This window comes from Chamaea fasciata, unplaced genomic scaffold (assembly GCF_029207755.1).
Source record: "Chamaea fasciata isolate MVZ Bird 193981 ecotype frontalis unplaced genomic scaffold, bChaFas1.0.hap1 SCAF_26, whole genome shotgun sequence".
NCBI classification, from domain to species: Eukaryota; Metazoa; Chordata; class Aves; order Passeriformes; family Sylviidae; genus Chamaea; species Chamaea fasciata.
In genome coordinates this window covers 835,634-860,965 of record NW_027094111.1, presented here as the reverse complement: position 1 = coordinate 860,965, position 25,332 = coordinate 835,634, and the positions used below count along the sequence as shown (strand labels likewise).

Here is a 25,332-nt window from a genome sequence, read left to right as displayed (position 1 = left end):
CTTGCACCGCGGTGTCCCCAGCCGTCCCCCCGCTGTCCCGGGCTGTCCCCGCTGTGCCGGGCCGGCGCCTGCGCCGCGGCCCCGGAAGGGTTCTCTGCAGGGGCGGCTTCGGCTTCGGGTTCTGGTTCCGGGCCATGGCGGCGGAGGGGCCGCGCCCGGCGCTGGGAGCGGGGCCGAGCAGCGCCGCCGCCCCGCAGGTACCGGGGCTCGGGGGGCTCGGCGGGCTCGGGGGGTTCGGGGATCGGGCCCGCGGCGGTCCTGCAGCTCTCGGTGTGTGTTGCAGTGAGGCAGACGCGGCGGAGCGGTGCCATGAGCAGCCGGCGCTGAGCCAGCGGAGATGGACGCGGAGGCCGTGAGTGACACGGGGCCGGGACGGGCGGACGCTGCCGCTGTCCCCGGGCCCTGCCCCGGAACCTTCCCCGACACCTTTCCCCAGCCAGGGATCTGTCATCCCCCGTAAATGAGCCGTTGTGGGCTGAGCTTTGTCATTGTGGTGTTCCCTGTCCCGAGCCTTGTGCTGCTCCTGCCGCAGCAGCCTGTGAGCGTCACACGGCAGAGCAGTTCGCCTCTTGGGGGCAGTTGCGAAGTGCCCAGAGGGCTCTGAAACGCGTTGCTGTTTCTGCAGACGCTCCCCGAGGCTGTTCCCCGTGGCCCTGGGCTGGGGCAGGCGTTGGATAGGTTTGTCACTTGCTGTCACCCAAGAGGCGTTCGGCCTTTCCCATGGGTCAGGTGGGAAGGGAGCACTGGAGGTCACCTCGGGCAGGGCAATGAGTGTCTGCAGGGAAGGGGGCTCACAGCTGCCCTGGGGCATTTCACACGGCTTGGACTAAAGATGGTCTGAAGGCCGGAGTGTCCCTCCTGTGGCACTTTCTTTTGGTGTCATTTTCCTCCTGGGCCCTTGATGTGTTGCTGTTTTCCTCCTTTTGCCGAGTTTTCCTTTGTGAAGATGCCCGTTGGCAGTGCCAGTTACCGAGTGGTTTAGTTTTCAGTCCTGAAGACACTACACCCATGTTCACTGTCTGGCTGTCACCTGTGCTCAGCTGAACACAGTTTTGTGAAATGGGAACGCAGTTATCACCAGGTTTTCTGTTAAAAGTGAAGAGATAAAAAGTCAGAGGTCGCTCTCTGGCAGTTGAGGAGAATCTGCAGTGTGATGAATTCCCAGAAGGGCACTGGCTGGAGGTATTGACTGTGCTGTGGGTTCTTGCAGACCATCCCCATCTGGCAGAACAAGCCCCACGGCTCAGCTCGCAGCGTGGTCAGGATGATCGGCTCCAACCTGCCCCTGAAGCCCTGTCCCAGGGCCACCTTCGAGGTGAGTGACCCCCGGGCTGGGGCAGGACCAGGCACTGCCCTCAGGAGCTGCCTTGCCCCCACACATCTGCAGAGTTGTAGCCACAAAACCTGCACCGGTACAGTTAAGTTTAAGATTTAAAAAAACCCAAAAATTTCTTTTTTTCTTTAATTCTATTTTTGTAAAGTGATCACTGGCAACTTAAGGAAATCCATGCTCTGAGTGTCTGAGCTGGAGGAGATGGAAAGGTGGAGTTGCTGAGCCAGGGCTTTGCTGTGTGACCTCCAAGGGGCCTGGTGCCCTCTGGGCCTGTTCCCAGGGATTGTGGAGTCCCTGAGGTCACCCCTGGAGCTCAGGGCTGGCAGTTGGAGCGGCAGAGTGCTGCACGTGGCCTTGGCAGCCCCTGGCCTGGATCAGGTGTCCCCTGCTGCCTCACACACACTGCAGGAAGGAGCAGGAGCTGACCCAGGGAAGCACAGCACTCCCCAGACCCACAGGATTTATCTCCCAGCTCAAAAAACTTGAACAGTCGTGCAAACTAAAGGAATCCTGTTGGAATTGCTGTTGCGCCTGTGCCAGACACAGCTGCTGGTGCTGAGGACAGGGCTCAGCCAGCACGTCTGGGGCAGCTCCAGGAGAGCAAACACCACCTCCTCAGCAGTGTTTCCTCCTTGCCAGGTCCTGCCCAGTGTCTCAGATCTGTATCTGGGTGATGTGCCCCCCGTGCCCACCTTGGCTGACATCGTGTGGATCGCAGCGGACGACGAGGAGACCTACGCCAGGGTCAGGTTGGTTTTCATCTGCTGCTTCCTGTCTCAGAGCTCAGGCCAGACACTGCCCAGGTGACCGCAGCCTCTGGTCCCCTCAGGTCTGATGTGGTGCCTCTTGAAAGACGTTTTTCCTAAGAGGAGGGGAAAAAAATGACCAAGTACCTGGAGAGGAATTCCTGTAGGAAATGCCAGGAGCCTGTGCCATGTCCTCTTTGCCTCAGTGGTCTGTGCAGAGTAACCCCCTGCTCCAGGGTGTTTTCTGGTCAGGAAATGGTAGGGCTGAGTTCTCCCAGGACTGAGATGTCCAGCCTGGCCTTGGGCACTTCCAGGGATGCAGGAGCAGCCACAGTTTCATGTGCTCCTTGTGCTGCAGAGAGCACATCTGCACCTCTGATGGTGCACAGAGGTTTCCTTTGTCTTGGTGGAGGCCCTCCTGCCCTCAGGGGAGGCCAGGCTTTGTCATGGAGAGGTCTGGACGTTGTGACTGACAGGTTTTTGTCCCCAGAAGTGACACTCGCCCGCTGAAGCACAAGTGGAAGCCCAGTCCCTTCACAGTGATCCAGAGAAACGCCTCAGTGCCCAACCTGAGGAAGCAGGAGGAGAAGCTGCTGGCCCTGAAGAAGCCTGGTTTGCCAGCCCTGAGCAGGACCACGGAGCTGCAGGATGAGCTGAGTCACCTCCGGAGCCAGATCGCCAAGATCGTGGCCGCAGAGTCAGGTGGGACCAGAGTTCCTGCTGGGGGCTGAGCCCTGGTGGCTCCTCCAGGCTCACTCAGGGCTGTCTTCCAGCAGCTCCCTTGGTGGGGTGTTGGCTCTGGGGCTGTGTTTAGATCGATCCTTCTGTTGTGTTGTGGAAAAACCATCCCACGCGCTTCGCTGCGAGTTCATCCATCCTCGTTTTCTCTCGCAGCCTCGGCCCAGCTGACCCCAGACCTGCTGTCTCCGGGCAGCTCCAACGCCTCCTCTCCCGTGCACTGCTTTGGACCCTCTTTCCAGTCCACCACGTCCTTTGTGATCAGCGACATCACGGAGGAGGAGGCGGAGCTGGAGAGCCCCGAGCTGCCCTCGGTGGCCGAGCTGCCGCCGGTGCTGTGCCCCGCCGCCGCCGAGAGCCGGCCCGAGCCCAGGGACCCCGACGACGAGGACTCCGTGTCCCTCTCCAAGGCCAGCAGCTTCGCTGACATGATGGGGATCCTCAAAGACATCCATAGGATGAAGCAGAGCAAAGACTTGTAAGTGCTGGCTGAGCTCGTGGTTCTTTATTTTGTGTCAGGTCCGTGCGGGGCCTGCGCACTGCGCTGGCCGCTGGCGCTGCTCTGTGTCCTTCGTTCCTGTTTGGAGCTGAACTTGGTCATTCCTTGGGTTTTTTTGACTTTCTGGGATAGCAAATAATGGAGAATTTTCATGGGGGGATGACCTCCTTGTAGCAGAACTGGGTAACTCATTCCTGGGTTGTTTTTTTTTTTGCCTTTCTGGGATAGGAAATAGTAGAGAATTTTCATGAGGGAAGGACCTCTGTGGAAGAGAACTTGGTAACTCCTGGGGTTTTTTTGGCTTTCTGGGATAGGAAATAGTAGAGAATTTTCATGAGGGAAGGACCTCCTTGTAGCAAAACCTTGTAACTCATTCCTGGTTTGTTTTGTTGGGTTTTTTGTTTTGTTTTGTTTTTTTCCCCCTCAATAGGAGATAGTGGAGGGGAATTTAAACTGCTTATCCCAATGTTTGGCTGCTCCAGCTTGTTCACCTGACAAAAAGCTGTGTTTGCCCAGATGCAAAGCAGGCCCTGTGTGTGTTGGCAGCTTTCAGAGTGAGGAAAGTGCAGGTTTTACCCACCTCACGTTCCCAGGCAGGTGGGAAGCTCAGCAGCTTTTCCAGCATGGAATATCCAGGGATTTAACACGTGGAGCTTCTCAGCTCCTGTGGCTCTTCATCTGGCCCAGCTCTGGGCGTGGGCAGGGTGAGTTTGCACTTGTCTCGTGAGGAGCTGACAAGTTCTGGTCATGAGAACTCCTGAAGCTGCTCCGTGGACAAGATCCTGCCCAGCTGAGAACTGAGAATTCCTTCTGCAGTGCTGGCTGTGCCACCTGCCTTTCACACGCTCAGATCTCACTGCTGGAGCTCAGGCTCCACGTTTTTTCATTCTGTTGTGTGAGATTCCTGGCCAAAAATACCACACTGGGTGGTGGCTGTGCACAGTTGCTGTTCCCTGATTGGGTTTGAAAGGAATCAGATGCTCAGCACCGAAAAAATTCGAGTCAGATGAGAGGAACAGGCTCAGCTTCCACACCCAAAGCATCAGGGGGGTGTCACAGCTCCATCCCCCCCAAAAATTCACCTTTTTGCTCTGGTTTTCCCCTTCCTGGGGTCCAGGAGGAGCCCAGGACACATCCCCTCAATCCCTGGCTGTTTCTCCAGGGCTCCTGCAGGGAATTCTGCCACACAAAGGCTGGAGCTGAACCATTTCCCCCTCTTCACCTTCTCTGCCTCAGCCTCTCCTGCTCACAGCAATGATGGTTTGGGGTCGTTACGGCTTAATTAAAGCTGTCTGAAGAGTTGCAGGTAGCTGAAAAATTATGTTAATTACTGATGCTCATTATTTGATGAGCTTTTAATTCCTAATTCTGGTGCAGTTGTGGAGCATCCCCTGTGCTCCCCCAGCTGTACTGGGCAGCACTGGGAAGCCTGGAGAGGGTCAGGTGCTCTTTAAGTGGAGGAGAAAAGGTGCTTAAAGATGCAAAAGGTGCTCGAAAAGATAATTGCATCCATGTTTCTGTGCTGCTGCTGTGTGGGACTCTGGGCTTCAACTCAGCCTTGGTGTTTAAACTCAGCCTTGGAAGCTTCAGGAACGAGTGAGGAACTTTGAGAAATGTGCCTGTTTCAGCAAATGTGAACTAAAGCCTTTTCCAGTGTCTGGTGGAAATATTCCAGGGTGGGGTTTTTTTGTCTTTTAGGAATGTTTAAAACTCCCACAGTGTTTTCTGAGTGAGGGAGGGCTTCAGCTATGGAAAAAAAAATATAAATAAAGCTCCGAGGTTATTATTACAGGTTATGAACAAAACCATGATACCTGAGGGGAAAGAACCAAGGTTTGGCCTCCTGTGAAATAATCTTCTGCAAGGAGCTGCTTGTGTGAACTTGTTGAAGGAGGCAGATTGCCCTGGGAGCAGGAGAACTCCTGTAGCTGAAGGAAATCTGCACCAGCCTTGATTTAAAATGCCTGGGATCTCCCATTTTGAAACAGGGAAGCAGAAATCCATAGTGCAAAAGAATTAATGAAAAAAATAATAGCGAATAATGAAAATGATGAATGAGGAAAATAATGACAAAACCAGACACTTCCAGGACTTCCCCCCCAAACACCTCACGGAGGGTTGATGTATATGGAGGCTGTAAATAAATTAATTATTAATTAATGTAATTAATAATTAAATAGTGAGGTTTTGGGTTGATTGCTTGTTATTAGCACAGTGGAATAAGAATTTGAGGATGATTTCCAGGATGCCCCTGGAGCTCCAGGTGAGTTCCTGGCTTTCCAGCCCCGCACGAAAAGGGCTGAATGTTCCTTCTTTTTGTCCTTTCCGTGGTGTTTTTCCTGCACCTCCTACACCTGTGACAGCATCTCCTGACAAAAGCTGCAGGAGGACCCTGGAGGGGCTCCAGGCAGGGCGGGTAATGAGGAATTCTGGCTGCTGTCCCCTGCAGGAACCGCCCTTCCATGAAGGAGGAGGACCCGGCCGTGCTCATCGCAGAGGTCCTCAGAAGGAAATTTGCCCTCAAGGATGAAGACCTGGCCCTGAAGGAGAAGTGACGCTGCTGCCACTCAGCTCTGTAAGCTCTGTTTGCTCCCAAAAGCTCCTCCACAGTAGCTGCCTTCTCCTGAGGATCGAGCCTTTTGCCTCTTTTATTATCCAGACGTGGTTTGTGCACCGGACACTTGGTTAGGAAAGACCCTTGGGGTTTGATGTGTTTTTTCCATGTGTTGTTCTATTTAAGAAAAAAACCTTTTTAAGAAGATGGAAGCTCTTTGCCACCTGTGTTTTGCTGTTGGTGACTGGTGAGGATCTCCTGCAGTGCTGCTGGATGAAATTCCTTTCTGCCTTGCACTTTTCCTTAGGTCCCAGTTAAGCATTAAGCTGTAAGGATAGAAGCAGTTCCCATGTCCAGTATGAGCAGGACGAGTCCTTTATCCTGACTATGCTACAGAGCTGCTGAGCACGAGCTCAGGGCTGCTTCCAGCTCTCCAGGGCTTTGGGATCATGGTGGGAAAAGGAGTTTTCCCAAAAAAAACCAAACAAAAACCAACCCTGGCTCAGCTCTGAGGGATTTCGTGTGCCCTGGGTGTTCCCTTTTTCACAGACCAGCCCACAGTTGCATGACAGAATGGCCTTAATTTCTTGCCAGTGATTTCACGTTCCCTTCCCAGTCCCTGTGTTTTATTTTGCCTCCCAGAGGTCTCTTTACTGACCTGGCACCAACGCAAAGGGCCGAGCCCCCCAGGCAGAGCAGGGGAGGAGCAGCTTGGCCCTGGCTGTGGCTGCAGCTCCCCCTCACTCAGAGAGCTCTCCCCCAGCTCCACGCTCCCTGCAGTGTCCCTCATGGCTGTATTTAAAGTTTGATTTTTTTTTTTTCCTTTCTATAAAATGGAGCCTTAATAAGACACCAGTGGTCTGTGGGGTTATTGGTGGGGTCAGGGTGGGGCTGGGGGGGTGGAATCCCAGATTTTCAGGTGCCAGGGGCTTTCTTAATCCACCCTGATTCCCTTGAAGAATTAAATCGTCACCCCCACCTTCAAAATGAGAGAAGAGACTTTTGCGGCAGAGAAAAGGAAGATTTAATAATTATCAGTTTAGAGAGAGCTCCTCCCCTCCTGGGTGCACCCCCAGAGCCCCTGGAGGATGTCATCACTGTCCCTGTCCCCACAAGGCTCCTCTGCACCAGGATTTGGTGGAATTTTGGTGGATTTAGGGGCCTGCCTGTGGAGATGGAGCTGCCAGCAGTCCCCACTCTGGGAATGTGCAGCCTGGGCAGGACAGGGACACAGGCTCTGAGACAGCCAAACCCTTAGAAAACAAACTGCAACCTTTTATTTGGATTAAAGCAACGTCTCGGAGAACAAAGAGATGCTGGGGCACCTGAACAACCCCCCAGAGCCAGGCCGGGTCACTCACCAGTGCTTGATGACCCTGTTCCCCTGCGAGTCCTGTGTGAACAGGCACTGGGAGCCCAGCTCCTGCTGCTGCCTGGGGCTGCAGCTGGCCCTGAGGGCCCTGGCCCTGGGGGCGATCACCCTGTTCCCCTGGGAGTCCTGGCAGAAGAGCTCCCTGAGGGGCTGAGCTGGCCCCGGGCTCTGGGGAGAGCACCAGACCCCTCTGGGAGCAGCCCCTGGGGCAGGATCTGTGTTCTCAGCCCCAGCAAAACCCAGCCCAGAGTTCCCTCTGCTGCAGGGCTGTGAGTTCCTGCTCCCTGAGGCCGTTTCTCCAGGAAATAACCGGGATTTGTTCCTGTGAGGGATGATCCCGCCGTGCTCCTTGCCCTGGGAGAGGCTGCAGCACCCGGAATCCCCCCCAGCCCCAGGGGAGGCTCTGCTCTGCCTCTGAGACTCCACCTGGAGCTCCACAGGTGTTTTCCATGCCTGGGGTGTGCCCTGCAGCCCCTGCTCAGCTCCAGGGGGCTCTTCCAGCTGAGGCAGGGCCAGGATCTTCACAGGACAGGCAGCCAGAGGAGCCCCATGGTCCTCACAGTCTTTATTTGGGGTGCAGGGAGTCGGCCCGGAGTTTTCTTTGTCTCTTCCACCTGGAAACAACAGGGACTTGGTGAAAGCAGCCCCATCTCCCAGGGTTCATCACTGCTGTCCCCTGTGTGTCCCTCAGGCCTGTCCCCACCAGCCCGCAGTGGCCCCGTGCTGGAAGAGCTCCCAGAGCTCTGGGCTGGCTCACATCAGCCCCTGCACCTTCAGCTGCCCGAAGTTACCCAAAACCCCCCTGAGGATCCCCAGGGAAAGTGCCCTGGTCTGACAGAGGCATCGAGTCCCACGTTTGCCTCTGAAACCATTCAATAAAAAATCCAAGTTGCCAATACCAGCCAGCTCCTCCTTCCTGGGAGTTCAAACCTTTGCCCTCTGCACCCAGAAATGAACTTTCCTGCCCAGCAAAGCAGCCAGGAGATGAGAGATGGGTTTGTAGTGCCCGAAGCTCCTTCCCCTGGGCCCCGGTACCTGTGTGGGGTCTGAAGAAGGAGGGGATGGTGCTTTGCCTGGTGCCGGGCTGGGGGAGCAGCACCGGGCTCTGTCTCCTCTCAGGAACTCGGGTGGGTGCTCGGAGCTTGGCGTTGAGGGGCTGCGGGGGGAAACAAGTGAAAAAATATTAAATATAAACCCACCTCTGCCCCTCTTCCAGCGCTGTGGCACAGCGCCTGCCTTCACTGTGCAGCAGCAGAGTCGTTTGGGTTGGAAATGCCAGAATTACTGGGGTTGGAGGGAGCTCTGGAGATGTCCCAGTGCCCAGGCTGGGTCACCTGGGGCAGGTGGCACAGGGACACCCCGGGTGGGTTTGGGATGTCCCCGCGGAGGGACACTCCAGCCCTCCCTGGGCAGCTGTTCAGGGCCCTGCCACCCTCATGGGGAGAAGTTCTTCCTCATGCTGGGGTGGATCTTGTGTTTTATTTTATGGCCATGGCTCCTCATCCTGTCCCCGTGCACTGAACGGAGTTTGGCACCGTCCTGTGGATATTTTATGGATGTTTTATTGATGGGAATCCCCTCTCGGGCTCCCCTTCCCCACACGGACCCTCCCCGCACCGGGGGATGCTCCCGAAGGGAACGCAGGGATTCCTCAGCGCAGCCTCAGCTCCCGCCGCGGCCCCTCCGGTTTCCCCGGGCCGCTCCCGGGCCCGCCCGGGCCTCACCCGCGCCGGGCCCCGCTTCAGCTCGGCCGTGTCCAGCCACACCCCGCAGGCCTCGGCCGGGGCCGCGCCGCCCCCGCGCCGCCGCCTCATCCCGGGGCTCCCGGGCCGCCCCCGGCCCCGCTCCCGCTTCCGTTCCCGGTTCCGGTTCCGGTTTTTCCCGGTCCCGGTTTCCCGCTCGCGCCCGCCCCGCCCCCAGCGCGCACCGCGCACGCGCCTCTCGCAGAACTGACCAATGGGAGAGGACGGGCGGGGCCAGATATTCAATGAGACCACGCCCTGCCTATATAAGGGGCGGCGGCGGCGCGGCCCCCTCAGAGCAGCGGGAGCGGCGCCGGGAGCGGTGACCCTCCTGGGCGGTGACAGCGGGGACGGGGCGGTGACAGCCCGGGGCGGTGACAGCGGGGACGGGGCGGTGACAGCGGGGACGGGGCGGTGACAGCCCGGGGCGGTGACAGCGGGGACGGAGCGGCCCCGCATTTCCCCCTGAACCCACATCGGGGCAGCAACAGCTGCTCCCAGCCCTGCCCCAGTGCTGGGCCTCCCCATCGCATCAGCCTCTCCTCTCCCCGCGCCTGCGGGGACAGGGCTGTGCCCATCCCGCTCCCACGGGGTAAAGGACAGAGCCCTGGCACTGCAGGGACAGCTCTGAACAACTCCCTAAGCCCCATCGGAGCGGCCTGAAATGATATTAAATTGTCACCTTAGTGGTTTAAACAAGCTCACCTCGGTCTGTTGCCATGGTTTGGAGTCTAACAGGGGCCAGATGGGCTCTCCTCACCTCGTGCTGGGGGACCTGGCAGCCTCCCAGAGCCTTCCCGGCCCACCAGGGCACACAAAACACTTTGTTCCGACCGTTTATTCGGAGCTGAACGGAACCCCTGTACCATTCTATGAGCAAGCTGGAACTTAACACTGGATCAAAAAAGCGTAAAAAGCATCTCTTTCATTCCCTAGAGAAAGCACTTGCTGAGTGACAGTTCGCGAAGCAGCATCTGGAGGTTCGGGGCAGGATTTGGGCTGGGCTCACTCGTTACTCCTCCTTGAGGCCCAGCTTGCTCTTCACCCTCCGGGCCATGTAGGTGGCAGTGAGGACAGAGCAGGTGACAGTGAGCAGGAACAGGGCAGAGAAGTCGTGGGCCAGGCCCCCCTGCAGGGTGGAGTAGAACTCCCTCCTGGACTCGTAGTCCAGCACCACGGCCTCGATCTGCGCCAGCGTGCAGAGCACCAGGAACACGTGGAAGATCTGGTGGCTCTGCCCGAAGAAGTGGCACCTCCCGGGGAACCACTTCTCGGGGTAGGGGTGGGAGAAGAAGAAGGCCCCGAGGAGGAAGAAGAGCACCTGGCACTTGTGGTAGAGCAGGGCGGGGTCGGGCTGCGCGGCGGTGCAGATGCGGTGGATGACGGGGCTGATGTCCAGCAGGTAGGCCAGCCCCGAGGGCAGCTCCTGGCACAGGCGGCCGGGCAGCGGGCACGCCGGGTGGAAACGGAACTTGGCGTAGCAGGAACCGGCACAGGACAGCCAGGCCAGCGCCGCTGCCAGCGGCAGGAAGAAGCCCTGGACACGCCGGTGCCAGGCCGGCTCGATGGCGTAGTAAAAATGCCCCAGGGCGCTGCCGTACTGGTACACGGCCACCCCCACGTAGTCCATGAAGAAGAAGCTGTAATGCCAGAACTCCGACTTGGCCTGCAGCAGGTGGGCCAGGCTGCTGAAGCTCAGGTAGGTGATGGAGGCGGCCAGGATGATGAGCAGGGGCCGGGCGTGCTGGTCCTGCCCGAAGTCCACGCGCTGCCAGAGGCGCAGGAAGCGCAGCAGCAGCACCAGGGCGGCCGCCAGGTGCGACCAGACGTTGATGGCCTCGTTGTGCTGCTGGAAGAGCGTGGAGAAGTAATAGCGCCAGGTCTGGCGCACGGGCCGGTAGCCGCCGTGGATGTAAGGCTTCCAGAACACCGGGGGCACCTCGGCGCTGCTCACCGTGCCCGGGGACACCCCCAGCAGCTGCCACAGCTGCCTCGCGCTGATGAAGAGCTGGCTGAGCTTCCCTGGCGCCGCCGTGGCCATGGTGAGGCCAAACTCGGGGTCCTGGCTGCACAAAATCGCCTTTGGGGAGGAGAGGGAGTTTTGCTGTGGGGTTTAGGAGGGATTTTAACAGCAAAAATCAACTTTTTCATGTTTGGTTTTTATGTTCAAATGCTCTGCACGGGGTTTTCCCCCCGTAGAATCCCCAGCAACAGCGACAGAAAGGAGGCCGAAGGGAGATGAAAGAACTCCTGAGGTGCCTCTGCTGTGTGGGGAGCCCCGAGGACACAAGTCTGGGGTTAAATGATAATAACGAACACACCAGGACACATCAGTGCCTGGCTCACCCCCTTCCCCGCGGTTTGGGAACTGCTAAACAAACCAAGCACCCCAAACAAACCTCCCACTCCACATTCCCCCTCCTGGAAACTGTTTGCAGTGTCTCTCCTTACAAATACCAACAAGCAACAGAGGCTGCAACTCCTGTGTTTGGAGTTTTACCTCCTCCTTTTGAGCTCCGGATTTTCCAAGAAGCTTCCCACAGCGTGGCCCGAGTGAGTTCATCCTGCAATCTTTGTGAGCAGGAATTTCCATATTTACGTTTTGGAAGCTGCTGTCCGTACCCAGATAAAGGCAGCCCTGCCAGCTGGTCCGGCCTTTTCATAAAAACTTACCGAACGGAACGTGCCCCAAATGGGATTCTCCCCCGGCTTTACCTGCTCTTGCTCAGACAAGTCCTGAAGAAATCCTGATTCACGTCCAGCTCCAGTGCTGGTCTATGGCCTCAACCCCTGGCAAGTGCCCTCATTTCAGGGACAGGAAAAGTTCTTCAAAGTCTGGAAACAGGAGGAGGTGGGGATGGGACTGTTTGTTTAGAAAAAAAAAACTCTGTAATTTCCTCATCAAAGTCGGGCTGTAACTCGTTCCTGCCTGAACCCAGGGGGCACAGACAGAAATAAACAGGCTCTTTGCTGCTCCGTTTCCCTCCCAAACGCCCTTTGCCCACCTGGCCGGGTTAGAGAGGCCCCACATCCCAAACAGCGCCCGCGGCTGGGGCGGCACCTCACAAAGGGCGACCCCAACCCTCCCCCGGCCCCCTCAACCCTCCCAAAACCTGCCACTTTCTGGGGCTGCCAGGAGAGAATTCACCCCCAGCCTCTTCCTGCTCTGAACCGAAGCAGCCCCGAGCGCCGCCACGGGCCGAGGGCGAAAGCAGAACCTCCCGAGTTCAGCTGCTCTCACCCGAATTCCAGGGCCGGCTCGGAAGGGAACACCGCCCGGAGAACTTGCCTCAGTGCCGGGGCTGCCGCTGCCCTCCAGGTCAGGGGAGGGGGCTCAGCTCCGGCCCCGCTGCGGCTCCCAGAAGAGAAATTCCTGCGGGAAAGGCGGCCCCGGCTCTGCTCGGGGAGATGCCGCGTCGGGAGCAGCCAAGCACGAGGCAGGAAAGGGAGCGGTGTTTACTTCAACTCCTCCAAAACTTGTCGGAGCAGGATTTAATTCGCCTTGCCAGCTAGCGAGCCTTGAGCAACGCTCCGTTATGAAGGGAGCGCATCCTGGAAATCCTTCATCTGCCTCGTACTCCGAATAATAACACCCTCCACTTCCCCACGAGCTGTCGGTAACGCTGCCTCAACCGCCTGGCGTTTCCTCCGCAGCGTTTCCTTTGGCCGGCAGCTTCCCCTCCCTCCCGCTGAATTTTTCTGTGATGATAAAGACTCGCCCCCGGCTGTTTACATCCCTGCTGGCTCCCTCCATACAGCGGCACCCAAAACCACCCAGCCTCCCAAAGCCTCCCAAGGCACCGGCAGCTTTCCTTTTCAAACCCCCACGTGTTTCCCCCAGCTCCGAGCAGCCCCTGATCCACCTGAGCCCCCGCAGAGCGGCAGCTCCAGCCCTGCCAAACCTTCCGGGCAGCCCAGGATGGTTCTCCCTCCCCTGGGGTGTTCCCCGCGAGGGGCGCGGGTGGGGATGAGCGGGGCTTTGGTTCCCTTCCCCTCGCGGTGCCCCCGGGACCCCCAGCTCCGCCCCGGCACCTGCAGAGCGGCCTCGTCTGCTCCGGCCCCGGCCCCGCTCCGGCCCCGCCGCTTCCTCCGCCCGCGGCTCCTCCCGGGGGGCGGGGGACCCGGGGGACCCGGGGGGACCCGGGGGGACCCGGGGGTCGCGGCCCCCGCAGCCCCTGGAGCTGCTCCGACACGGCTCCGCATCCCTCCCTCCCTCCTCCCTCCCTCCGCAGGTGGAAGAAGCTGTGGAGCCTCTTTTTTTTGTTGTTTTTAATTATTTTTCAGGAAGCTGTTTCCAACCCAGAAGGACCCTGAGCTCCGTGTTCCTGCCCCGATCATTGCCCTCCCTCAGCCCGCTCTGAGGCCGCCGCTGTCCCCTCGTTCCCACCCCTCGGAGCCCCCCGAGCAGCCCCGGCTCGGCAGAGCACGGCCGACACGTGAAGCAGGAGGAGGAGGAGGAGGAGGGAACAGAAGGCCCCGCGCCGAGCTCTGACAGCTCTGGCAAGCCCAAACCTCGCATTTAGCATCGATCTGGGCTCCAGCACCATTTGGGGTTTGGCAGAGCTGCCATTCTCCTCCCCCTCGTTTGGAGAGAGGAGAAAAATCCCCACATGGCGTTTGGGGTACTCTTTCCTCAGCAGGTAACGACATTAAAATGAAGATCTGGGGGTTTCATTGCTGGTTGTGCCTCATTTTGTACCGGGGAGCTCCTCCAGGGCTCGCTCCAGCCTCCATCGGGCCGTGCCAGGTGTTCAGCCGCTCTCCTGGGTGCCCTCCAAGCTTTGTCCCAAAGTTCAGCCCCGTTTTCCTGCGTTCACCCCGCCGGGCAGACAGTGACCCCACACCGGGGCAGACAGTGACCCCACACCGGGGCAGAACCCCTGACCCCACACCGGGGCAGACAGCGGCCCCACACCCGGCACAGCCCGGCCCCATCCCGTGTCCTCACGCTCCCCCCCGATGCCGGGAGCAGCCGCCCCATCTCTCCCCGGCAGGGAGCAGCACAGACACTCTCCTACCTCGAGCTGAGCGCATCCAAACGCGGCTGGAAATCCCTGCGGGAACGGAGCCTGCGGCGTTCCGAGGCTGTGTCCCGCTGCTCCCACACCAGCAACGGGGTAAGAACAGCTCGGCAGTGCCCGCTGGGACACAGGAAAAGCTTCCCGAGGTTCCCTCTCCATCACGCCCCACACCACAGGCAAGTGGCCCAGGACTCCCCAAGCCTCTTAAAAAACCCGGATCTCTGCGGCTTCTCCATCCTCGGCTGCTCGGGGCGAGGAGTTAAACTGCAAACAAACCCGGGAGCCAAGGCGGGATCAGGGACAGAGGAAGGACAGAGCAGTGGCCCCAGTGTCACCTCCGCGGGGCTGTGGGGAGGTGCCCGCTCACAGCCCCAGTGCCTGGGGCCGTCCTCAGGGGAAGGGTTTGGGGTGTAACACAGAGATTTTGTTCCAAATCCACCTAAAACCACCTTCCCCCAGAGCCCCTCCCAGCTCTCCCAGCAGAGCAGGCTGTGGGCAGGTGCTGCTCCACCCCAGCACACCTGGGTGACACCAGAGTGACGATTCCCACCCTCCCGGCAGGGCGCGGGTGCTGCTGTGCCCCTCAGCCCCGGGAACAAGGGCTGGTTGTGGGGATGGCCCAGCACAGGGAGGTGCTGGGGGCCCCGGGACACAAACAGCCCCCAGCTGCCAGGGCTGAGGTGTCACACAAAGCCCCGATTGTCACAGCAGGACAATGCCAGGCTCTGGGGCACAGTGGCCGTGCTCAGCCCTTTCCCTCCACCCTGCCCTGGGCTCCTGAGGAAGGAACGTGGGATAACAGCACTGTGCAGCTTTATTGAGTCACTCGGTTACAGCAGGATTTTAGCAGACTGGACAGTCAGAGATTTTTTGTTTGAAGTGTAACAGATATTCAGCATGGAACAGTTACTACAGATTCCTTGCACAAAGGTCTTACAGAGCTGATACAGTACTCGCCATCAACCCAGGAGCGAGTGCACTGGCGTAGAAAAGGATGCAACAAGAAGAAAAAGCTACACTGGAAAGACAACACTTTAGAAAAGTGACACATGGAAGGTCTCCCCTCTAGCCCCCAAAGCGAGTGTACAGTTTGGATCTAATTTTACAGTTCTACATCAGTTTCTAAGAAACTTAAAAAAAAATATATATATAACCGAACCAAAACCAAAGAGAAAACCACTGGCCAGTACAGTCTTTGGATATTTGGAGGAGGGGGAGAGTCAGTTTCCAGAACGGAGTCAGTCGGTCTCGGCCTCGCCGGGGTCTTTGCCTTCTTTGTTCTTTCGAACCTCTTCCACATGCTTGTCCTGAAAAACAGCAGCAGGCGGCTGTGAAATCCAGGGAAAGGCTGCCCACAGCACTGGGGGGGCACGGGCTGGAGCTGCAGGGAGGCCAGAGGCTGCCCCAGCTCCACCCCTGTCCCCACAGAGCTGCAATCCTGCAAAGCCTTTTGCAGATCTGTGACCAGTCGTGCCACCCCAGCCCTCCCCAGCTGTTCAGGGCACCCTCCTGGTGTGGGGATGGTTTTTGGGGGGGGGTTTTTTCCTCTCCTTTCCCCAGGGCTCCCCACCCACCTTCTCCCGCAAGCGCTCCAGCTTGGCAGCCATTTGTGCCTCACGGTTCTCTTTGTTGGCTTCCATTTTGTGGGTCAGCTTCTCCTCTGCCATTTTGCTGAAGTTGTTGTTCTCCTCGATGGCTTTCTGCAGCACCTCCTTCTCGTGCTCCCGCTTCTCCGCCAGCTGCTTCAGCACCTCAGCCTCGTGGGACTAGGAGACAGGGGCAGCTGTGAGGGTGTGCAGGGGAACCTGCCGCGGCCCCTCACAGGGTTTTGGGGCCTTCTTTGGGCCTTTTGGTGCCAACAGGAGCTCGGTGCTCCTGGGGCTCCCCCCCCAGCCACCCACAGAACCTGCATTTGGCCACCACCTCTACCTGCAGAGCTCAGTCCGTGTCATTACTTGCAGGTCTTGTTAAATGGGATCTTTCTGGAGAGGGAACACGGATTTTTTTTTTTTTTTTTCCTTTTTTGATGTTAATATTGATGGAACTTTCCTTGAGGATCCTCCCTTCTCGGAGGGGTGAATCACTGAGATTCAGGTCAGGCTCACTTCAGTCAAAGCCTCACCACCCTCCAGGCTGCAGCCCCAGCCACATCTTTCATCAGGCAGACAATTTATTCCCCAACTTCTCATTACAGATTCACTGCTGCGTTTTCTAGGAGAAAACTCATCTCGTTCTGGTGTTAAAAGACAAGAAAAACAGCTTCTTCCTGAAAGAGCTGCCCCTCTCAGCTATGCTTCCTCCCAGCCTTTCTTCAAAAAATCTCTTTGGAATCAAAACCATGACCATAAAGCTCCATAAGAGCCGCAGGGATTTCACTAATAAGTTCTATTAATATTCAATTTGCCATAAAAAAACCCCCACTTATCCCAAGGAACAAACGAAAAAAAGAGCCCCAAACCCCCCAGAGGTGGTGGAGCAGAGCTCACTCCAGCTGCTCCAGGTTTACCTTGCGCCTCTCCTCTGCCGCTTCCAACTTCTTCTGGATCTCTTCCAACGACACATCCTTCTTCTTTGGGGGAGACAGAGGGAACTCTGGCACGGCTTCTTTCGAGCGGGGGCTGAGGATCAGCTCAAAGGCCTGCCCAGAGGCTCGCTTCTCCAGCTCCTTCACTTGGATGTCTGGGAATGGACGGGGAAAAAGCCACAAAAATGAGGTTTTTTTATGCAGGATCTGGCTCAGGTGACATGAAAAACAGCCTTTCAAAATTCAGCACCACCAAGTTCCCTGAGGAAGGGCATCCGAGACAGGAGCTTTGTTTCCAGCACAGCAATACTGTTCAAAAACGGGGAAATCTCCTTTGCAATCCTGCCTGGATCCTACATCCCCCAAGCACCCGACGGTTTAATTTAGCCCTCAACATCGCAAACTGTGAAAACCAGTTCATTAGTTCAAATCAAAAAATCATTTTCTCTCCAGTGACAAACCTGAGGATGAATTTGCCTGCAACCTGAGAGAGCCAAGAACTACAAACAAAAAGGTTTTTAGAGCAATGTGCAGGCAGGGCTGTATCCCCAGCCCTGCACGGCGTCAGCTGCAGCCTCGTGGTCCCCGAGATGTCTCGGTGACAGCCAGCTCTGCCGAGGGAGCAGATGGCTGCAGGGAGCTGAAGCCCATCTGCTGCCAGACTCCTCTTTTGGGGTGTTTTCACAACCACCACCCAGCTTCAACAGCCTCGCCCAAGATGGGAGAAAAGCCTGGTGACAGCAGCTCATTTCACTAGATTCGGGTTTGAAGTTATTCACGAGGAAATCAGGAGGCAACAACAAAAAAAAAAAAAAATAAAGACACGAGAGCATTTAACACAAAATTCTACCTACCAGAAGTAGCCATGGCCAAGGAAATAAGAGTCCAGAAGCCAAGCCTGGGAGAAGGTCAGTCAGGTGGGTTCCTAGGTAACAAAGAGATGCGCCTTTCAACAGCCAGCACAGGGATCCTGCTCCCTCTAACAGAAACTGCTAAACAGAATTAGAGCTGCTGAACAAAAGGCAGGCAAGGTAGGTCACTGCAGTCAGTGATTCCAGGCGTTTTGTGGAGCTGATGGACAGTGCTGGGAATACCAGAGGTTATGGAATTACTGCCGTTGTAGGATCTGTGTGATATTCAAGCGTTTTCGATCTGTTTTATTCCGCCTTAAGGTACTCGAACAAAGACCCCCGTTTTAGCACGGCACTACGGGGATTTCGCTGCTCTCACACCCATATAAAAGCTCGCGGAATAAAAAAATGACGCATCACAGGACAGCCCAGCCAGGATTCCTGCTACTCCCGAAGGATCTGAAATGTGCGCAACCGAGCTCATTTAAAATTCGGTTTTAATTGCGCAGCTCAAGTCAGATGCTTCACACCGCGGCAGACAGCGAGGGCGCACACCGCCCAGGATACCTCGTGAAAACGGCGCGTCGTTAAAAAATGCCAGAAGGAGGTCTGGAAACCGTCTTTTTTAAAAAAAAAAGAAAAAAGGTTTTTTTGGGGGGTTTGAAGGGGCGCCGCTGCGGGGGCCGGGCGGGGCCGGGGCGCGGAGCGAGGACGCCCCGCCCCGGGCCCCGCCCCCGGAAGCCGCAGCCAATCCCCGCCGAGGCGCCGGCGGAGGCCCCGCCCCCGGCCCGCCCCCGCCCCTCCAACCGCACCGAATTCAAACCGCCGGGGAGAGCGCGCGCGCGCCCGCGCGAGGGGGCTCGAGGGAGGGGGCGGGGCCGGCGCCAACATCCGGGCACCTGCCGCCCCCCGCCTCAGGTGCGGGGCCGCGCCCCCCCCCGCCTCAGCCCCGCAGGGGCGCAGGGGACGGGGAGCGCCGGGCAGCGACACCGGGACCGGGGGCTCCGACAGGGCTCCCCACGGCTCGCCGGCGTCGGGGCGCGGCCGCCCGGATACCGCCCCTTCCCCACTAACAATGGCGGGGAGGGGAGGGGGCGCCGCTGCCGCGGGTAGGGCGTCGCCCCTCGCTGAGGGACAATAGACACCCCCTTCCCCTCAGCGATGGGGGCGCGGGGGCGACAGGGACACATCCGAGGAATCCCCCCCATTGTCTCCCTTCCCTTTGTCACCGCGACGCCCCAAGACCGGGCGGCGACGCGACGCCCGCGAGCGGGGACAAAAGCGACCTCCGCCCCGAGCGCCCGCGGAGCGGCGCGCAGCCCCGCCTCACCTTGACAGCCACCCTCGGGACCCCTCCGCCGCCCGCATCAACGGGGCGCCGGACACCCGCGAAGCACCCACAGTCCCCCCGTTATTCCTCCGCCTTCTCGAGAGGCGGAGGGCGCGGCCCGAGGGGGGCTCCGCGGCCGCGGCCCGCCCGTGCCCGCTCCCCCCGCAGCGGCCCCGCCGCGCACCCACCTGCCCGCGCCGCCGCTCCGGCCACACTCCGCTCGCGCCCGCCCCGCCGCGCACAAAAGCGCCAAACAAAGGCACGTGACCCGCCCCGCCCCGCCCCGATTGGCCGAGCCCGCCGGCACGTGCCGCCCGCCGGGGGGGGCTGAGGGGGGGCTCGCGCCCACCCCCTCACCAACGCGCCCCCCCACCCCCGGCCGCGCGGGGCACGCCGGGAGCTGTAGTTCGGCCCCGGCGGGGGGCGGCGGCCCCCGCGCTTGGCCCGGGCCGGGCGGGGGGTGCGGGACCCCACCGCGACGCCCCCCGGGCCCCAGGGACCCCCGGCCCCCAGAGCCCCGCGCTGGGATCCCGCTGCTGCCCCCGGAGCTGCCGGGACTCCCTTTGTGTGTCACCCCTGCGGTGGGGAGGACGGGGGCGTCAGGGCCGGTGCTGTGGACACGGTGCCCGGCCCGGCAGGGGGAATGGCGGGAGGGGGGCTGTGGCTGGGATGACCAGAGCTGCGGCCACCTCATGGCCATGGTCACCCAGAGCCACGGTCACCCAGAGCCACGGTCACCAAAGCCACAGTCAGCTCAGAGCGATGGTCACCTCCTGGCCATGGTCACCTCCTGGCCATGGTCACCACAAGATCGTGGTCATCTCAGAGCCATGGTCATCTCAGAGCCACGGCCACTTGCCTTGAGACCTCGGTCACCTCAGAGACATGGTCACCGATGTAAAGGGCACGGCCACCTCAGGGCCACGATAACTTCAGGGCTCCTGGGCATCATCAAGATGACCACCGAGTCCCTTTGGTCTTCTCAGGGTCACAGCCACCACAGGACAGTCCCACGGTGTCTTGGGGGCCAGGCCACCCTCTCCTTTAGGACACCAGTGAGCTCAAGCACATCCAGAAAAAACCCAATTTGTGCAGATTCCACGGGATGGGCATGGTGGCTCCGCACAGATCTGCCCTGGGAGTGTTCCCCTCCGCAGGACAACGCCACTGCCAGCCCCAGGGAAGTGTCCCATTCCCAAACGTGCCTCCAACAAATCCACTCCCTGTCCACGTGTCCCACACAGATGAATCCCTTGCAATTCCCGTGGTGGTTCCCACGCTCCGGCCACACCAAGAGTCAATCCACACAAAAGGCAGATGGACACACAACCAAATCCTCCGCTACAGCCCCAGCCCAGCAGCCTCCACACCCTCAATCCCAAAAAAGGGACTTTTCTGAGACCCCCCCCTCGCCGTGCACCCTCTTAAACCCAAGGATTCTGCACCAAAAAGAGAGGAATCCTACCTTGTGGAAGGTTAATATTGTGACAGAAAGGCAGGAAGCTTTCAAAACAGAGATTATTTTAAACACTGGCCCTGTTTTTTGCTGATCTGACGTCTATTTCCATGGAAACCACATCCAGCCGCCGAGCTGCGAGAATTGGGAGAGGCTTCTGCCGGGGTGGGCACGGGAAGAGCCATTTTCCAGCTGCCTGGTGGAACCTTTTTTGTGGGATTTTCGGGATCCCGGGTCCGAGATCTGAAACCTGAGGCGGCTGCTTGGCCCTTTGGGATCATCCCTGGCTGCTCCATCCCCGGGAAAACACATCCACGGCACCCACAACACACGAGTTTCCCGAGGAAACATCTTGAGCGCTTGGATGAAACGCTGTGGGGAGACAAAAGCAGCCAAGAGCCCCTGCCACCAGCCTGTGTTTCTCTTTATCATTTATTAATTATCACCAGTGCAGCCCAACAGTGTGTTGGAGGCTTTAATATTAATGCTTTTGAGTCAAATCAATGAGCTTATCCCGGGATGATCCCCGGATTTCCCAGAGGAAACGAGGTTTCCTGGGCTCGGGGCTTTGGGTCTGGTACCTGTGTGAGGGCCTTGGCTCCGTGCTCAGCCCCGGGGAGGGGAGCAGGAGATTTCCTTCACAGCCTTTGAAGGAGGGCTGCAAGGCTGAGACACAGCTACCAGTCATGCCAGCACTTCCCAGCTGATTTTCTGGGGGGGAAAGGAAGAAAAAAGGAAAAAAAAAAAGAAAAGAAAGAAAAGAAAACCTGATTGTAGCTCACCTTCCTTTGCAGATTGGCTTAAAAGCCAAAAATATTTCCTTCGGGTAAGAACTCTCTTATGTAAGAGGGAAACTTATTGACAGAGCTGGGAAGAGGATTTGGGACCTGCTCTCGTTTTCCTCTGGCATTTTCCATGCCCTATCTTTTAGGATGAGGCTCTTCCCCAAGCCCTTTACAGCACCTGCCACCGCTGGTTTTGATTTGAACCAAACCCTTTGAGCACTGTTGTGATCCAGGGAGGAACAAGAGCTCCCAGCAGGTGGAAAGACACGGAGGCAATCTCATTTTTTTGGCCTTGTTGCAAGAGTGGTTTTATTTTTGGAGCGTTTCATAAACCCCGTTTGTTTATGTGGCATTTATTTTTGTCTGATCTCGAGGAGAATGGAGTGTATGAAAAGCTTTTATTTAATTTGCATTTGATTTGTGTTTATTGACACATTTGCTGCGGTTCCAAACAGACTCTTCCCTCCTCAGCATGTGGCTGTGGTAGTTTTTATCTACTGGATTCCTTATCACCAACAAAACCTTTTTTTTTTTTTTTTTTTTGCTTTAATTCCAGTTTTTCCACTAAGAGGGCAGCAGCAGTGGCAGAAACATCCTCCAAAATGTCACATTTAGCCCCAAAACAGTTTGGAGAAGACAAACGCCGTTTCAAGCCCAAACGTAACATCAGAATGAGTTTCTGCCAGATGAATTTCTGCCTTTTGAGGAAAATAAAGGACCCCAGCAGGACCTGCAGATGACATTCCCAGAGCAGAAAGGACAAAGGCTCTGAAAATTGGGAATACGACCGGTGGCTGTGGGGAATCCAATAGCAGCACCCGCTCCAAAGTGTGTCCCTCGGCCCCTCAGTGCTCCAGGGGGGCTCAACCCCACCGAAAACCCAAACCTGGGGCTCTGGGTGAAACACAGAAATCCAGGTCTCAGCAGAGGGCTCCTGGTGGGTGTGAATTCGGGACGTGACGTGATCAGATTTAGCCCAAAGATTAAAGCCTCTGCTCTGATGTGCTTATCAAAACACCCCACAAAGAGACTGACATAATTAGGCGACAACTCAGCCCACGGCAGCTCTTTTAACTTGCAAAAATATTTAATCTCCAACAAGAAAATGTGGTTTCTGAGTATTAAGTTGCCAGCCTTAAGCAGCGGTGGTGGTGGAGGGACTGACAGTCTATTTGTCAATCGGAGGACGTTTTGGAGCACCTTGGTTAGTGATGCTTGCCCCCGAATTAGCAAAGTTTATTTTAAAACAAGAAATCCAATATATTATCTGACCCCAGTGGATCGGTTTGAGAGATTTAATAACCAGCCTGCTGGAGGAAGCAGTATTTTAAAAGGAGCTCAGAGGTAGGGAAGGGCTACAAGATCTCTTTCAATCCACTCTGTGATCTCAGAGGCTTTTTCCAACCTTAAAAATTCTTGATCTTCAGATAAAAAACGCATTTTAATCCGAAGGCAGCCGAGGAGCCCGTGGATCTGAAGAGCAAACCCAGATTTTTAGGGAGTGTCTCCCTCACAATGAAAGCTTTTCCACGGGCAGGAAACGTTTAAGGTAATTGATATTTGTTTACTGGAGGTGTTTGGACTGGTACTATATTTATGCCGAAAAACACCATTAAGGAAATGTTCCCTTCGGAATAAATTTGCACCTCCCAATGCGCTGGTGGAAATAATTGAATTTTTTGCCCATCAGACAGGTTGTTTTGTTGAGAAATTCACTCGAAATCTGTTAATTCCTCCCTTAAATGAGAGGAGTTAAAGCGCTGAGCACAGATGGCGACTGCGCCTGCAGCCGCGGGGACGGAAATATCAATTAATCGCTTTGATATTGGGGCAACAGAGCCCAGAAATGTCACGTTCACCCCTCTGCATGCAGCCACAGGACTGACACCCAAATCCTGTGGTGATGGGGGTGACGAGGCTCTGCAGCACAAGAAGGATGTGAGATCCTAATGGAATAAAGGCAGGGGCTGCAGGAACGCTGTTTGCCTCCTCAAAAATACCCAAACCCTCAGAAAGGGCCCTGCAATAAGGACAGGGGTTCTCACCCATCCCCACTGCCCCAGGGTCTGCTCTTCCTCCTTAGCCTTTGACCCAGCCGGGGCCGGGGACAGCAGAAGCCCCTTCCCAACCTGCCCGGGGATGTTTTCCACCCTTTAATACCCAGGAAAACGGGGCTTTGCAGCCCCAAAGCCCTGCCTGGAGCTCTCCCCCAGCCCCGCCAGCTGCCCTTCCCAGAGACGCGGCCCCGAGCTCAGCCACACGAATTCCACAAGTTTCTTGGGAACAGATGGCTGGGGAGAGGCAGGGGCGAGGGAAAGGCTCCATCACAAGCTCAACTATTATTAGAGAGCCGAGGATTCACACCAGCGGCGCTCCCACGGGCAGGCGCGGCCCCGGTGCGGGTTCTTCTCTGCGGCGGAACATCCCGCAGGACATCCCCATTCCCATCCCCATTCCCCTTCCCATTCCCGTTCCTTTTCCCATCCATGTTCCCATCCCCATTTCCACCCCAATCCCCATCCCCATTCCCATTATTTTCATTCCCATCCCCATTCCCATTATTCCCATCCCCATTCCCATTCCCATCCCCATCCCTATTCCCATCCCCATTCCCATTATTTCCATCCCCATCCCCATTCCCATGCCCATTCCCATTATTCCCATTCCCATCCCCATCCCTATCCCCATTCCCATTATTCCCATTCCCATCCCCATCCCCATTCCCATTCTCATTATTCCCATGCCCATTCCCATTCCCATCCCCATCCCCATTCCCATTCTCATTATTCCCATTCCCATCCCCACTCCCATTCCCCATTCCCATCCCTATCCCCATTGCCATTATTCCCATCCCCATTCCCATTGTTCCCACTCCCATCCCCATTCCCGTTCTCATTATTCCCATCCCCATTCCCATCCCCATCCCCACTCCCATTCCCCATTCCCATCCCTATCCCCATTCCCATCCCCATCCCCACTCCCATTCCCCATTCCCATCCCTATCCCCATTCCCATTATTCCCATTCCCATCCCCATCCCCATTCCCATTCTCATTATTCCCATCCCCATCCCCACTCCCATTCCCCATTCCCATCCCTATCCCCATTCCCATTATTCCCATCCCCATTCCCATCCCCATCCCCATTCCCATCCCCATCCCTATTCCCATCCCTATTCCCATCCCCATTCCCATTATTTCCATCCCCATCCCCATTCCCATGCCCATTCCCATTATTCCCATTCCCATCCCCATCCCTATCCCCATTCCCATTATTCCCATTCCCATCCCCATCCCCATTCCCATTCTCATTATTCCCATCCCCATCCCCACTCCCATTCCCCATTCCCATCCCTATCCCCATTCCCATTATTCCCATCCCCATTCCCATTCCCCATTCACATTCCCATCCCCATCCCCACTCCCATCCCCATTATTCCCATCCCCATCCCCATTATTCCCATCCCCATTATTCCCACCCCCATTATCCCATTATCCCGTTATCCCGTGGTCCCATTTCCATCCCCATCCCTGCAGGTGTGCTCTCCTGCCTCAGACAGGTCCCTGTGGCCGCTGCCTCGCACCCTCCCCGTGTCCACAGACACATTTCGGAGCCATCCCGGAGCTCTCCCAGCCCAGCCCCGGCCCGTTCCTCCCCCGCTCCCTCCCCGCTCCTCCCGCTCTGCTCCCGAAGCCGAGCCGGCAAATTTGCATTTCCATCTGGAGCGCCGAGAGCTCCTGCTATTCCAGGCAGCCCGTAAACATCTCCCTGCCGAGGGCTCAAAAATAACCTGGGTGCCGCTCCGAGCCGCATCGGGAGCACGAGGGAGGGACGGGGCTCGGGGGCTTCGGGGTTTTTCCATTTCTCCAGGCACTGATCGCATTCCCAGAGTGTCAGAGGCAGCCGGGATGCAGCGCAGGAGACGCTGGGATCCTGACAACCACATGGAATAGCAATGCATGGAGGGGCTATAAAATATTCAACAGCCACAGAACATTCCAGCACAGACATTTGCCGTGGAGCTCTGAAAATGGGAAGGGGTGAGGTGGGGAGCTGAAGAAAAGCTGGGTATAGCACTAATTATTCCCCACCTCCTAATTAGTTGCTTGGGTTTAAAATATGGATTCAGCTCCAGCAGCAGCTCAGCGAGCCCATTGTGCTATTAATACTTCCCTGGCGTGATATGGTTAAAAATACTCCCACCCTTCCAAGACAAAATGTGGCCTGGAAGAGTCACGAGGGGAGGAGTTGAGGGGTGGGAATCCTCTTAAAGGAATATGACTGCCCCGGTATCAAACAAACAAAATGAATGGGCTTGCCACAGCCCCCACAAAGGGCAAGTGTGAAAATAATTCCGGGTGCAGAGCTCTTGGGCCACCCGA

The 25,332-nt window shown here is 57.2% G+C and overlaps 4 protein-coding genes across 13 annotated transcripts; 1 reads left to right on the top strand and 3 right to left on the bottom strand.

The window, feature by feature from the left end:
- The first annotated feature begins 107 nt into the window (after window positions 1-107).
- MTFR1L (mitochondrial fission regulator 1 like) lies at window positions 108-6,720 on the top strand. The gene is made up of 7 exons (XM_066204698.1): window positions 108-197; window positions 284-352; window positions 1,211-1,315; window positions 1,973-2,082; window positions 2,570-2,781; window positions 2,974-3,295; window positions 5,766-6,720. Exons 2-7 carry the CDS (start codon window positions 338-340, stop codon window positions 5,869-5,871), a joined length of 870 nt encoding a protein of 289 aa, XP_066060795.1. The 5' UTR covers window positions 108-197; window positions 284-337; the 3' UTR covers window positions 5,872-6,720.
- Window positions 6,721-6,774: 54 nt separating this feature from the next.
- Window positions 6,775-9,168, bottom strand: AUNIP (aurora kinase A and ninein interacting protein). Its single transcript, XM_066204699.1, has 3 exons — window positions 8,967-9,168; window positions 8,278-8,398; window positions 6,775-7,856 (listed from the first exon to the last, which is right to left on the bottom strand). The coding sequence occupies exons 1-3, from the start codon at window positions 9,054-9,056 to the stop codon at window positions 7,228-7,230; spliced, it is 840 nt and encodes a 279-aa protein (XP_066060796.1). The 5' UTR covers window positions 9,057-9,168; the 3' UTR covers window positions 6,775-7,227.
- Window positions 9,169-9,807: 639 nt separating this feature from the next.
- On the bottom strand, window positions 9,808-13,047 carry PAQR7 (progestin and adipoQ receptor family member 7). Of its 7 annotated transcripts, none has more exons than XM_066204694.1 (3): window positions 13,017-13,047; window positions 12,226-12,380; window positions 9,808-11,819 (listed from the first exon to the last, which is right to left on the bottom strand). In XM_066204694.1, the coding sequence occupies exon 3, from the start codon at window positions 11,023-11,025 to the stop codon at window positions 9,997-9,999; it is 1,029 nt and encodes a 342-aa protein (XP_066060791.1). In that variant the 5' UTR covers window positions 11,026-11,819; window positions 12,226-12,380; window positions 13,017-13,047; the 3' UTR covers window positions 9,808-9,996. The 7 variants fall into 7 exon arrangements, with proteins under 7 accessions (XP_066060791.1, XP_066060793.1, XP_066060794.1 ...); XM_066204696.1 differs by lacking the exon at window positions 13,017-13,047 and having other exon boundaries at window positions 9,808-11,555; window positions 11,700-11,819; window positions 12,226-12,991; XM_066204697.1 differs by lacking the exon at window positions 13,017-13,047 and having other exon boundaries at window positions 9,808-11,088; window positions 11,700-11,819; window positions 12,226-12,991.
- A 1,754-nt stretch (window positions 13,048-14,801) lies between these two features.
- On the bottom strand, window positions 14,802-20,197 carry STMN1 (stathmin 1). Of its 4 annotated transcripts, none has more exons than XM_066204405.1 (5): window positions 20,176-20,197; window positions 17,384-17,454; window positions 16,512-16,684; window positions 15,580-15,771; window positions 14,802-15,312 (listed from the first exon to the last, which is right to left on the bottom strand). In XM_066204405.1, exons 2-5 carry the CDS (start codon window positions 17,394-17,396, stop codon window positions 15,244-15,246), a joined length of 447 nt encoding a protein of 148 aa, XP_066060502.1. In that variant the 5' UTR covers window positions 17,397-17,454; window positions 20,176-20,197; the 3' UTR covers window positions 14,802-15,243. The 4 variants fall into 4 exon arrangements, with proteins under 4 accessions (XP_066060502.1, XP_066060501.1, XP_066060503.1 ...); XM_066204404.1 differs by lacking the exon at window positions 20,176-20,197 and adding an exon at window positions 18,899-18,961; XM_066204406.1 differs by lacking the exon at window positions 20,176-20,197 and adding an exon at window positions 17,948-18,024.
- Between the last annotated feature and the right edge of the window lie 5,135 nt (window positions 20,198-25,332).